Source organism: Bubalus bubalis, chromosome 1 (genome assembly GCF_019923935.1).
Source record: "Bubalus bubalis isolate 160015118507 breed Murrah chromosome 1, NDDB_SH_1, whole genome shotgun sequence".
Classification (NCBI taxonomy): Eukaryota; Metazoa; Chordata; class Mammalia; order Artiodactyla; family Bovidae; genus Bubalus; species Bubalus bubalis.
In genome coordinates this window covers 175,733,671-175,747,783 of record NC_059157.1, presented here as the reverse complement: position 1 = coordinate 175,747,783, position 14,113 = coordinate 175,733,671, and the positions used below count along the sequence as shown (strand labels likewise).

General features: G+C 40.4%; 1 protein-coding gene across 14 annotated transcripts in view; it reads left to right on the top strand.

The window, feature by feature from the left end:
- ARMC8 (armadillo repeat containing 8) overlaps positions 1-14,113 on the top strand; it is a 110,338-nt gene that overhangs the window by 75,547 nt on the left and 20,678 nt on the right. For all 14 annotated transcript variants that reach the window (XM_044946727.2, XM_025291192.2, XM_025291186.2 and 11 more), the window contains 3 exons: positions 7,620-7,702; positions 8,014-8,095; positions 11,819-11,905. In XM_044946727.2, the coding sequence (XP_044802662.1) occupies positions 7,620-7,702; positions 8,014-8,095; positions 11,819-11,905 (252 nt within the window). The remainder of the gene's footprint in view (positions 1-7,619; positions 7,703-8,013; positions 8,096-11,818; positions 11,906-14,113) is intronic.

Genomic DNA, 14,113 nt, shown 5'->3' with positions numbered 1-14,113 from the left:
AAGTATTCTGTGGCAAAATCAGTATGCTCACATCCTAAAACCTAGGAAAAGTTTGATTTTCTACTTGTAGGAATAGATCCCTCCCCAGTCCGCTGCAAATGCTACTCAGTCTACCAGATCAGCTGGCTGTACTTACCTCACTCCAGTGTTTACTTTGTTATCTCTTAACCCCTCTTCATCCTCCTAGCCTTTACCTCATTTCCAAAGCCAGCCAACTGCACTGTCATCTGATCTTGTGTTCACAGGGCTCATCTTTTAAAAAGATAACTTAGATGAGGGGCTGGACCTTATGTAAATGGCCCCAAGTAGGAAGGCCCAAGTGTGTGCCCTGAGACTGACACTTGTGAGACTGAAGTGTTGACATAGCAGGTTCAGGGCTCTTGTAGATCCTTTTTCCTTGCCAGACCTACTTTTTCTCCCTGACCTCCTTGTGCTACAGTCTGCTTGACTGCTTAGTCCTTGCTGCTTTAACTAGACTTTCTGGATTTGATACTTTATCATCTTAGATGGCAGTGTCTTCTGACTTAAAGTTTGATTCCAAGTCTTCACTCTTTCTGGACAGTTCTGTTTTGTTATCCTCTGTTGGAACTCTTTCTAGGAACCTTTAACAGAAGCCCATTTGGAATTAACTTGTGTTTATCTGGCCATTGTGCACATTAGCATAAATAACTGAGCCCACCTGCTTTGAATTGTCTAAGAAGTTTGGTGACGCCGCTAAGAATCTGCCTGGTTTCCATTTCCACATCTTCATCTAATTTCATCCAGTTCAAAGTCCACTCTGAAGTTTGCAGTACTTGGAAAATGTTTCATCCTGGATCGTGCTGGAAGAGTAGCTGTGTCTTGTTTTGTTTTTGTTTCGTTTTTAGCTCTCTGACCCTTCAGTTCTTCAGTTTTCTGAGAAAGAGGTGGTTTATGACTTGGCCACAACTAAGTCATAGATCCACTAGAGCTCATGGAGGGCTGGGGAATACCCTTTTAAGCCAAGGCCACGTGGGGTTGCAAAGAGTCTGACACGACTGAGCGACTTTTACTTTCACCTTTAACTTAGTAATATTCCCATGTATGCCATGCACCTCTGCCTTAGGATAACCTGGGTTCCACATTTTCCCCCTGACCCTCTAGGCTGACCCCTTCTCTCTGCCAGGCCATAGGGATCTCCTGTCCCAAAACAGGGGCCTCACATGCTATTCCAATAGATCTTCATCCGTCCCTATGAGAGCTCCAATGTCAGAGACAAAAAGCTTATCAAAAGCATGTAGTGATGAAGACACCAGCAGAGGGTACATAGCACCTAGCCCACTGACCTCAAATGTGGTCAGTTTGGGGTATAGCATTTTTTATATGCTTTAATTCTGTAGTTAAAGGTACAAACCAGTCCCCTTGAAGAGCAGGGAAAGAGAGATGACTCCACTCTGAGAATTCAGTCTGTTACTAATATTCCTCCTGGCCAGACGCAATGTCTGTGATCTCTCTCTTAGAGCAGATTCAACAAGCTATGCCACAGGGCATATTTGCTGAGCTATGGTGAGGAATCTCCAAGAACCATGGGGTAGAACAACTTCAGACCCCACTTGTCATTGCTCTTATACCTGGAAAGACGTAAAGATCCTTTGCAGGGACTAGGACTGGCTGTCCATCATTATTAACTTTACAGCACAGTACTAGGGTTGTTGAAAGACACCTTGGAGAATGTGTTTTATTGTATTTGGCTTTCCAGCCCCACATCTGAGAAGCTATCCAGTGCTCTGTTAGACTTCACGTGGGTCAGAGAGCTACTGTGGCAGTGGCCACTGCCGGCTCCTTCCCAGGTGACCTGAAAATTGTTTCTCTGGATTTGATTCCAAACTTTTTCCTACCTCCAAGAAGCAACAGTTAGACCCAGACATGGAACAACAGACTGGTTCCAAATTGGAAAAGGAGTACGTCAAGGCTGTATATTGTCACCCTGCTTATTTAACTTATATGCAGAGTGCATCATGAAAAATGCCAGGCTGGGTGAAGCACAAGCTGGAATCAAGATTCCTGGGAGAAATATCAATAACCTCGAATACAGAGATGACACCATCCTTACGGCAGAAAGTGAAGAAGAACTAAAGAGCCTCTTGATGAAAGTGAAAGAGGAGAGTGAAAAAGCTGGCTTAAAACTCAACATTCAGAAAACGAAGATCATGGCATCCGGTCCCATCACTTCATGGCAAATAGATGGGGAAGCAATGGAAACAGTGACAGACTTTATTTTCTTGGGCTCCAAAATCACTGTAGATCGTGACTGCAGCCATGAAATGAAAACACTTAACTCTTTGGAAGAAAAGCTATGACCAACCTAGACAACATATTAAAAAGCAGAGACATTACTTTGCCAGCAAAGGTCCGTCTAGTGAAAGCTATGGTTTTTTCAGTAGAGTTGGACTATAAAGAAAGCTGAGCGCTGAAGAATTGTTGCTTTTGAACTGTGCTGTTGGAGAAGACTCTTGAAAGTCCCTTGGACAGCAAGGAGATCCAACCAGTCAATCCTAAAGGAAACGAGTCCTGAATATTCATTGGAAGGACTGATGTTGAAGCTGAAACTCCAATACTTTGGCCACCTGATGCGAAGAACTGATTCACTGGAAAAGACCCTGATCCTGGGAAAGATTGAAGGTGGGAGGAGAAGGAGGTGACAGAGGTTGAGATGGTTGTCTGGCATCACCGATTCAATGGACATGAGTTTGAGCAAGCTCCGGGAGTTGGTGATGGACAGGGAAGCCTGGTGTGCCACAGTCCATGGGGTTGCAGAGTCGGACACAACTGAGCAACTGAACTGAACTGAATCACATTTTAATCCTCATTTTGGTTAGTGTATTCACTACAGTGCTCCTTTTATCCCTGCATAGATGTCTCAGTCTGCTCAAGGCTACAATTGCAGTTAGATCCTGTTGCTCATTCATGTAGCCTCTCAGGGCACTCTTTGGGGTTTGAAACCTAAATTCATTCACATTCTGACTTTGCATCATTTTTACCCACTTGCTCCCCGACTGATACCTTAATGGAAAAGGTAGATCAGACACTTAAGTAGTGTGCTTTCTGGAACCCTAGGAGGGTTCCGCTATGATGAATTTAGTTACAAATCTGGGCCTCCTACTGCAGACATGTTGATAGAATATGACCAATAGTCTGAAGGGAATATACTTCCAGATAGTTCTACTACTTGATATCCTAAATCAGGAGCGAGGTTTTCCATCTACCTTATAGCTCCCCTCTATCCCCGAAGTGTTAGCCATCACACCCCCCAGGAAACTTGAAAGAAAGTTCAAAGCTCCACTCTGTGTTTCAGTGACTGACCACTAGCACAGTTCTCCAGTGTTCTCTGGTCTGAGCCAGAACATTTTCTTCTTGAATTAAATGTCCACTTCCCAGTTGATAATAGAACTCCCACTTTTGAGAATGGGCGTTTTTCCTACTTACCTTTTGTACTTATTTTACTCTGTTTGCCTTAGCCCCATGACTTGTGTCATTCCTAAAGTGCTCTTACTGACATAGATTCAAGTGCCATAGCATTCATTAAATAGTTGATTGCACTTGCTTATTCAACACTATAAGTTTATTGGGAACAAGGGCTCTCTCTCCTCCATTACTGTATCTTCAAGTTTTAACACCATGCCTAGCACTCAGGGGGCACGCAGATATTTGCTGAATAGATAAATGTGGGCATGTAAATCGGAGCTGTGTCCTGTTTGCCCTTCCTTGCCTGCTCCCTGATTTTGTCCCCCTGTCCTGCACTATCTCCATTCTCTTCTAACCAACCTGGCTCCCCATGTCATTTCTGAACGTCACGGCAGTTTTGCCCAGACAGACTTACACGATTTTTATTTCCCTGACTTCAAAGAATTGGAAGTAAAATAATTATTGCTGTATCCCCTCGTTTTCCTGAAGGCCCAGAGAGGTCAAGCGAGTTGCTCAGACGCAGGAATGGATCTGTATGTCTACATGACTACTACACCTGTCCTGTGCCTTGGCAGATTTCCATCTTTGGTGGGATGTGGCCGGTAAATATTGTCCAGGAGCCTCTTGCATGTCTGTATTTACTGTGCCCAGGTTTCTTAAGCAGCAGAGCCAGTCTAATAGTATTTCTCAGGTCTTGGAGCGTAATCAGGTGTCCCTGCCCCTGTGCCTTTCCTAGCCCTCAACACTTTATTTTCTGGTAATGTGATTACACTCAATACAGGGAACTGTTTCTCCCAAGTTATCCCTTCTTATTCTTAAGTAGGAATTATTTCCCAAGTCATGGAGGAGCTTTCAGACTTCTGCATCTAGCTATTCAGTGCCCAGATTTTTGCCCCAACTTTTAATTTCCTTCCCGTGCCGAAGGCCCATGGTTTGGCCTTGCCTTTTTCAAGAACAATAGCTAGTGCTTGATTGAAGGAACCTGTCAGTCAAGCAGTCTTTGACAGTTGCTGTAGCACAGAAGATTAGGTAACTTGGGAAAGGCTGTAATCCCAAAGAAATAATAATAAGGTCCTAATAAGTTTACTGGAGTGAGATCAGTAAGAGGATGAATAAAAGGTGTAGAGTGCAAAATCACTTGATGGGGTGTTCAGGAAGAGATGAAATCAGAATTAACAAATGTAGTGCCTTGGTGATGGGGAGAATAATAACACCTTTAACAGAGTGACAGAGACAGACATGGAGAAAGAGCACATTTAGGAGGGAAGATTAACTCAGTGTGGGACATAATGGGTTAGATTTCATGGAAACTAAGTTTGCATTGAGCAGGCAGTTAGGAATATGAAGCTAGAGTTCAGGAAAAGGAAGTATCCATATCAAGCTGATTTCAAAGTCCCAGCCTTTTCATTTATGTAGAGTGAGAATGAACAGAACTTTAGGATGCATGTCCATTTAAGGAAGGGAAGGGGTGAAAAGTCTAAAGTTTGGGCACTTAAGTCTTTTAAATAGAAGTGGGAATGGGAAGTGAGGCAGACGTAGGAAGGGGACTCAGTGGGTTAGAGCAGAGTAAAGATTGAAGAAGAGGAGTGGAGAAGCGAGAAGGGCTTTGAGCTGGAAGTACCCAGCCTCAACAGGAGTGAAGAAAAGTATGGAGACATGTTAATGAGAAGAAGGAAGTTGAGGCAACTTGTGTCCCAGAAAGAAAGCAGTGACCCTGGAGAATGAGGTGAGCGCAGATGGACTGAGGGGATCAGGGAGAATAGAAGCACTAGAAGGAGGAGAGAAACATTGTGAGAAAAACGGTGTCTCCTGCAGCAGAGTGCAAGGCTCATGGGCCCACAGTGAGCAGGGTGGCATGCCCTGGGACCAGGCAGGCAGGCTTGGTGGTTTTTTTATTCTAATATCAGCAGGGTTTTTTGTTTATTTATTTTTAATTGGCAGAAAATTGCTTTACAATGTTCTTGGTTTCTGCCATACAACAACAAGAATCAGCCATTAAGTATACATAAGTCGCCTCCCTCCTGAGTCTCTCTCTCCTCCCCGCATTCCACCCCTCTCAGCCATCACAGAGTGCCAGGCTGGGGTCCCTGTGCTATACAGCAGCTTCCCACTAGTAATCTGTTTTACACATAATAGAATGTATATGTCAGTGTTACTTTTTCCATTCGTCCCACCCACTCCTTTCCTCTCTGTGTCTGCAAGTCTGTTCTCTACATCTGCATCTCCACTGCTTCCCTGCAAAGTTTTCATCAGTACCATTTTTCTAGATTCCATATTTATGTGTTAATATACAGTATTTGTTTTTGTCTTTCTGATTTATTTCACTCTGTATAACAGGCTCTAGGCTCATCCACCTCACTACCACTGACTCAAATTTGTTCCTTTTTACGGCTGAGTAATATTCCATTGTATATATGTACCATATCTTCTTTATCCATTCATCTTTCTGTGAACATCTAAGTTGCTTCCATGTCCTAGCTATTGTAAATAGTCAGCATTTTGGGATCTGCAACAGAACTGAGTGGTGGGAGGACAGTGGAAAGGAGTCTAATTAATATGTGGAGTATCTGAGCATGACATCCAGGTCAAAGAGAAGATATATGAGGGTCAGGTTGATAGACAGTGAGAAGGGTGGTGTTCAGGGGCTGGAGATGACAGGGAGGACAGAGGGCGGATGTGCACAAAGGAAAGGATGAGATGAGGTTTGGTCTAGGCTGAGAAATAGATCAACATGTAAGTTTTCATCAGCTACTTTGGAACCTGCAAATCATTACTTTTTTTTTCTTTTTTAAAATGAGCATTCCTCCTGCCCTATGACTGCAGTGTGGTTGCCTGTTCTTAAATAGTCGATGGTCTTTCTCCCAGGCATTGTTCATTTCAATTCTTCTCTTCCCGTTTGGCTTGAACATCCTCAGATTTCCCCCAGGCACCGTTCATTTCAATTCTTCTCGTCCCATTTGGCTTGAACATCCTGAGATTTCCCATCCTCTCCTGTTCTGAGGTCAGGCTTCTAACGCCTCTCATTTTAGCCTAGGTCAGTGGCCCTCAACCTTGCTGCACACTGGACTCTGAGGAGCTTTCTAAAAACATACGGGTGCCTGGGCCCAGCACAGAGAATCCGATTTAATTGGCCTGGGAATTTGTTAAACTCCACAGGTGATCTTTGTACATGTTTGCCCAACCGGGTGTTCTCCCGGGTGAAAATAATGACTCCAGTTGTGTTGCCCGCACTGGGAGCTACCTGATGAGCACAGACCCAGCCCTTCTCTAACCATGGCAGTATGACAAGTGTGGCTGCGCATGAGGACTCCAGAGTCTGATGCCTGGATTCCTATCTCAGCTCTGTGATGCTAGGCGAACTCTCAGTTATCTAGAATCCTCAATTTCCTAATGTGCTGATGGGGAATAATAATGCCTACAAAAGGCTTAATTCTCAGAATGTAACATACTTACTAGCACAATGCCTGCCACATAGAAGTGCTCAACAAATAGTTGTTTTTGTTAATATTTGTGTTGTGATTGCATTAGCTTTTTTTCTAATATGCTGTTTTTTCATAGGACCACACAAATTAATTTCTTCCACATACTATTTTGTGCCTCTACATTGGAAAATCATAGGCTTTCTTTTTCCTAAATTTAAAAAATAATAAAGCTTCATGACTGTAATAATTACAAGTAGCAGGACTTAGTGCTACAGTGAAAGTTGGCAAAGATTACTTTTCTAAATATTTAGCTTAGTTTCAGTTTGCTTGGTAAGAGAGTGGCCACAGGATGGCTCTGTCAGAAACCCACAGATTTCTTAAGGACTGAGTGTGGACCATAATTTTTCGAGAAATTCACTCTGGCAGGAACCTGCCCAATGGTAGTTCAGTTATATCTTGCTTTTTCTCAAAACTATTTATGCAACACCACCACAATATTTATCACATGTAATTATTGTTTTAAGTGTCTTTAAAAATAAAGAAAACATAATCTGCCCTTTACGCCTACCATTCCGCCTGGCAGTTCCTTGGTGGGGTAGTCACACCTTTCTGATCAGCTGTCTGCCCCCACTGCAAAGTGATTGTTCCAGAGGCCAAAACTCTTGCTAAAAACAGCATTAAACGTAAAATGGACATTAACATACTTGCATTTACAAGCAGTGAAGTTTGTCATCTTCGTGTTGTTATTTATGCAGCATTAACCTTTTTCTCCAGATCATTGACACTGAAAATATGATGGACCGAATTGTGACTGGCTTGTCTGAGTCTAGTGTCAAGGTGCGGTTAGCTGCCGTCAGGTATGAGCTTTAAATGGCCTGAATAAAAATCCTTTGCCATGTGTTTAACCTTTTTCCTTTCCGGACCTTCACCAAGTAAGCACAGAATCCAAATGTTACTTGACAGTATTCTCAGGTGAATTCATACAGTGTGTAACACTATTTAACAGAGAAACTAGCTTGAAAAGCCCATGAAGTCCTGAAGTAGTTGAATTAACGCTGTGTGTAGATAAACTTGAAATGTATATTAGTAATTGTGCAATGCCCAGCAGTGTGTTTTAAAAAGAAAAGTTTTGGCTTCTTGTGAAGCTAATTTTGATTATTCTTTGTAGATGTTTGCACAGTTTATCTAGATCTGTGCAGCAGCTTCGAACCAGTTTCCAGGATCATGCCGTGTGGAAACCTTTAATGAAGGTAAGAAGAAAACATCAAGTCCACACCTATTCCCGCAGAGCCATTAGTGGGCAAGGTAGCTGACAGCTCTCCCTGATCTAGGAGTGTGTCTCATTTTTATGTTAAAGCGTTGTGAACATTGATCTCCTCCGATCTGATGTTATAAGCCTCTTTAGAACACGCGGACTGTGTTTCTGAGGTCAGCATCTCATGTGTGACAAGGGAAGTACACACCTGGCTTTCTTTCATGAAATAAAACTTCAGTTACTCATCTGATCTTCCTTTGTGACTAGTATTATACTTTAGACTTATATCCAGAGTCATCTTTGTGATTTTTAGTTGTTAAAAAAGAACGGAATCAGCCATTTACAGATATAACCTGTTCTTAGTCTTTTGGCACTCCCTTAATATTTTTAAAAAGTTGCTACTTCCTGCCTCTCCATTCCAGAAAGACTTCTTTGTTAAGACCTAAAGGTCTTTCCTTTGAGGGTACACACACAAAAAAGGGTGGTTTAGGTCAAAGAAGTATCTGAATTGAGACTTAGAATATGCATCAGGTTTCTGCTAATAATGTTATCCCTCATACATTACAGAACCACAGGTCACTGTGGTCTCACCATCTTTTTTCTTTTTTTTTTAAGCAACTGTATACTTTGCGTTTGATCTGCAGATTTTTTTTGTCTAAGTTTTTGGCTTTTTGTTTTGCTTTTTAGTACCTACTGTGAAAGCCTCCGGGCACAGTAAGTCTACCAAAAATTTGTACTACGGAGCTCTTGCCCTCAGCTTAAAGCCTCGGTTACAGTAGAGGCTTCTGTGGGGTAGACTTAGTCAGAATAATTGGGAGAGGCTTCTGTCAGATTATAAAGTGACTTTGAAGGCAGAAGGAAGGCAGGAGGATTTCCTAGAGAGGAATAGCCTGAAGAGCAGAAACATTACGTGTGGTGTGTGAAGGAGGACTGAGCCGCCTTCAGGACTGTGGTGGAGGGTGCGCCGTGGGCACTGGGTGGAAGGCGGGCACCAGCTGGAAGGGTTGGGCCACTGCCTTCCCCAGGAAAGGAAGTTTACTGTTGCCACTCTTTCTTGTTCTTAGATTGCACCTTTTTTTGTAGCAGCTTCATCTTAGTTTATTGATTCTGTCCATTCAAGATTTTTTTTTAAGTGCTCTCCTATTTCCCAAAATAGCTTCCAGATATTTTCTCTGGAGCCATTGCTCATTGCTCATTCTGATTGCTCAGCTCAGAACCCCTCTATCATATGAATCAGAAGTGGTTTCTGACTAGTTCTGCCTGGGCACAAGTTGGGTGAGCAGTCTAAAAGGATTTGTGCACTTGGGTACATGTGGGTATAATTACCATCAAACTATTACTGTGTTTGCACATTTAAAGTATAGTATTAAATCCCTGAAAGTAAATGAGTGATTTATTTCAGGTACTTTTAGGTTTTTCTTAGTTCAGAGATTGCTTGCATATCTATTGATTCTTTTCCCCCTTTTTCTTGTCTGTGTTTTTAAATGTTGATTAGCAAACTGTAGAAGAGTAGGCATTCAGTTTTAACTAAAACTTTCATTTGTGGATTATTTTTTGTTCTTATTTTGGTGAAATTCTATTTGGTCAGTGTTGGATGTCAGCTTCTAAATTTCGTATGTTATATCTGATACTGTACTGAGTAAATGCTTTCAAGAATTTCTTGAATTTTTCTAGCATGTCTTCTGTTTTATCATTTAGTGTTATCTAATTTGAGAATAAAATTTGGTAAAAGCACATGAATCTCTGTAAAACAAATAATATTTTTTAAAATGAATCATAAAAGTAAAGCAACTTTGTGAAACAAGTAGTAACTATTTATTAATGGTTCTTGTTTAAAAAATACACATTTTGAAAGTCTTTTTTTTTTTTCTTAACAAGACACAGAATGTCCCTTCCTCCCAAAATACACTACCCTGAATTCATATTATTGTAAATTCCTGAACACATAGACAAGAAACAAAGCAACTTTTTAAAGCCTTGTTTGGCATTCACTTATTTCAACCAATGATTCTAAGTAGTATAATTTTGGAAAATCATTATTTCTCTTAATTCATAAGCATTCTTTGAGTGCCCACTTTGTGCAGTGCCACTTAGGCCTGGATAAATTAAACTATAGATATTATTATAGATTATTCTTTCAAAAAGCTTTAGTTTGTAAGTAGGAAAGGAGATTGGCAGGGCTGCACAAAGAATTTGAATAGTGGACAGTAATACGGGCCCTAAGAGAGGTCACAGACAATAGCAGTGGATTCAGGAAGATAGAATGACTTCTTTTTGGAAGTGCTTCAAGAAGGCTTCTGGAAGAAGATGACTTTAAAGCATGGATAGAGATGTAGGAAGGACATGGTAAGGGAAGGGAAGGGTGAACAGAGTCTTAGAGTAGATTATGGCGAACACAGAGATTGGCCAGCATAGTATATGAGATTTGATCTTTATCACCCAGCTAAAAATTCACAGGAGACTTAAAACACAGTATTTTAGGAGAATTGCTTCAATTTTGTAATTCTTGTTTATTCTTAACATGGGAACTTCAGGCTTGATTTAGCTGAAGAAAGCAGATAATCATTTAACTCTCTGAATTTTTTCTTTTTTTTAATGATCCATTTTCATTTTGTGTAACTAGAACTCCTAGGATTCCTTTTGGGGTCATAAGCCTGATCCTGGTCTGATTCCAAGTGCAAAGGATTTCTCTGAAGTGGATATGGCATATAACTGGTGGTGCTTATGAAGCCTTCTCTCTTTGAATCTAGAAGGAAGGGGTTCTGATAATAGCTAACAGCAATTAACCTTTGTCATCATGCTGTGTTGTCTTCTCTAAGTTCAGCAAGAGTCCATGATAGTTTGCTGTATAACTTGTATGAGTCTGATATTGTGCCTAATAGCAATTATGGCAAGGAGTTACCTTTTTTTAAAACCTTATTTTTATGTAGCCATTACTGTGTGATAGTTTCTGCTCTAAAATCTTTTTATATATTAATTTTTATACAAATCCCTGAAGCAGACTCTGTTATTATCCTCATTTTACAGGCAAGAAATTCATAAACTTATTAAGTAATTGAACTGAAATTTGCATTCAGGCATTCTACATTCTTATTTCCATGCTATGCCACTTCCCTTATTCAGCAAATGACATTTAATCTTAAATATTCCTATCAGGAAGTGTTGTGAAGTCTCAGAGAGGTTAAGAAATGTGCTTACATTTTCACACGTAATAAGTGGAGGAGTGACGGTCAGGACCATGTGATTCCAGTCCTGAGAACCAATTCTTCACCTTGCTCTTCCTGTGTCATAGTTTGATCCATCCACATTCCTGTTCAGACAGGTCCTTCCAGAAGCAACGGAAAGGCTCAGGCCCTCGGGCAGTTCTGTGGTTTCCTAAGTGCCTGATGTGGTGGAATCAATTGGGTTAACTTGCCTCAGAGCAGTTCTCTGGTCTTCAGACTTTTTGCATAGAGCACCCCATCCCTGACTCGTTCGTGTCTGTCTCCTTTTCCATGTAGTGGTGAGCTGTAGTTCTCCAGCAAGACAGACCTGAGGGCCTTGTCAGTCATCATGACAGCACTAGGTGAAGTCTCACTCAGCGTCAGGTGGATCTTTCCTGTCTCTCCAAGATGAGAAATCAGATTAAAAGATAAATTGTTTTTGTTCTCATTGATTCTGATGATCTCACCTGCACGATTGCAAACTATTAATAGTATCCTTTTTTTTAATTCCATAGGTTTTACAAAATGCACCAGATGAAATCCTAGTAGTAGCATCGTCCATGCTATGTAATCTTCTTCTTGAATTTTCTCCAAGCAAAGAGGTTAGTGTTGATTTTCTCTTCCTAGATGACTTCTGCCCAGTCTAGAGCTTAGTTAAATAATTTTCACAGTAGTTGACATTAAAATTTGAGGCTTGGGGTTTAACACTACTTCTGAATTGTTTGGATGTTGGGTGTTGGGGGGCATTAAATCAATTTTAAAATATAGTTGTCATTCCCTGTTAGCCCTTCTCTGCCTGGCATATGCAGCTTATTTTAAAGAGACTATAGCTTATAGTCAATCTGAATGTCTAAAATTGTAAATATAGAAAATAATTACACAAGTAATAGACTATTTTCAAATTATATTTACTAAAGAATGAATTAAGACCCAATTTTGTAAACCAAGATTACATGGCATTGCAAGGAGATAACTGCTGGCACTGAAAAGTAATCTTTTTTTTTTTTTTTTTTAAGCTTTATTTTGAAAAGTAATCTTTTTAATGTTAATGGTACTTATTTAGGGAGGGTTTACATTTGGGATTTTTTTTTCACCTTATATGCATTTTATACATTGTTTGTGCATGCATTGTTTTTATGATAGAGAAAATGGAAATAAATTTTAATAAAGGGAAGAGGTTACCTGATAGAATTAGTTTTACAGTGTTGAAATATCTATGGTCTGCCTAGTCATGAGCTAGGTTTGGACACCATCCGATATTAAGTGCATTTAGTGTCCCATTTTGGTGAATTTCTTTCCTGCACTGTAATACTTCAGGCTTTTGACTGGTGTTTAGGAAGACATTAGTAATGAGGTGGTGGTTCAGAGACCGTCATTCAGCAAGCGGAAATCTTGGGACAAAGTGGAGAGACTGGTAATTGTTCTGAAAGAAGGGGAGGCAGGATAGGGCACCAGAGCGCCTGTCTCTGCTGAGGATGATGTGGTTGCAGTCAGTGTGACACTTTTAATCATCCTGAACAGCTACCTTCAGAATATTTAGCTAGAAAGGAAGGTAGATGGGCTCTGGTGTAGAGTCATTAACATGATTGATTTTTTTTAGTATTAAAAGTAAACTGGATTCTTAACTGGAAGGGAAGGAAATGGTATAAGCGTTTATTGGGCTAGTTGACACAACTGGAATATGGAGTAGTTTCAATAAAAGTATTGTTTTACTTTCAGTTTTTCTGAATTTGGTAACTGTTCTATGGTTATCTAAGAGAATATCCTTGTTCTTAGGAATACTCATTGAGGTATTCAGGGTAAAGTGGCATGATGTTTTCATTCTACTTTTAAATGGTTCAGTAAAAGGGTAAATAATGTGGATATGGGTGTGTAGAATGTGAGACATAATGATAAAACAAATATGGCAGCATGTTAAAAATTGGTGAATCTGGGAGAAGAATATATGGAAGTTCCTTAAATTGGTCTTGCTACCTTATAAGTTTAAACTTATTTTAAAATAAAATGGTTTTTTTAACTGTACAGTTTGTTCTAGTAAAGTGTATTTTCCTTCAAAAATGTCATCTTGAAGGGCACTGACCTTTGTCTTGGTATGCAAGTCTGAATTGCTTAAGACATTTCTAGAACCCACTTCAAAAATAGACCTTTCAAGCATTCGCTGGTGATGGTAAATCAGTCCTCTAAGGTTTGAATTTTTTAGAAACTATCAAAACCTATTTTCAGCCAAATATCATAAATAAAGCAAGTCGTCAGACTAACGCATGCTATTTTAGGTATAAAATGTATCACATTTAATACCTAAAATATTTGACTAAATATTTATACTTATACTTGACTATAAAAGTACAAGAGTATTTTGCTTGTATAATTGATAGGTAGTCCTGAAAGTAGTTCCAAAAGCTGAATTCTGCAGCACATTGACGAGTAAGATTAACAATTTGGAAGGAAGTTAGTTCTGTTCTAAACCAACCATGTCGCTTCATAGTCACAGTTTGTGAGGAACACTGGGACACATGCTGCAGCAGAGCAGGGAGTGGCTGTCTCAGAGGAGGGCAGGGAGAGTGCGGAACTAGGTAACAGATCATAAGGGCAAGAGTGAACATACACAGAAGTGGGATATCTCCTGAGACTCTCAGGACTACAGGGAAAAAGGAGACAACAGGCTTTACTTTGGCTTTTGGATCTGTGACAGAGTCATTGTCCCTACACTTGCCCTTCTCAAGGTGATTTTTGTAGCCACCTCACTCCCTGCCTTGTGAAGGTTGCTTGGAATTGGTAACAGGAGGAAAGAAATCGTAGGCAGAGTGCCA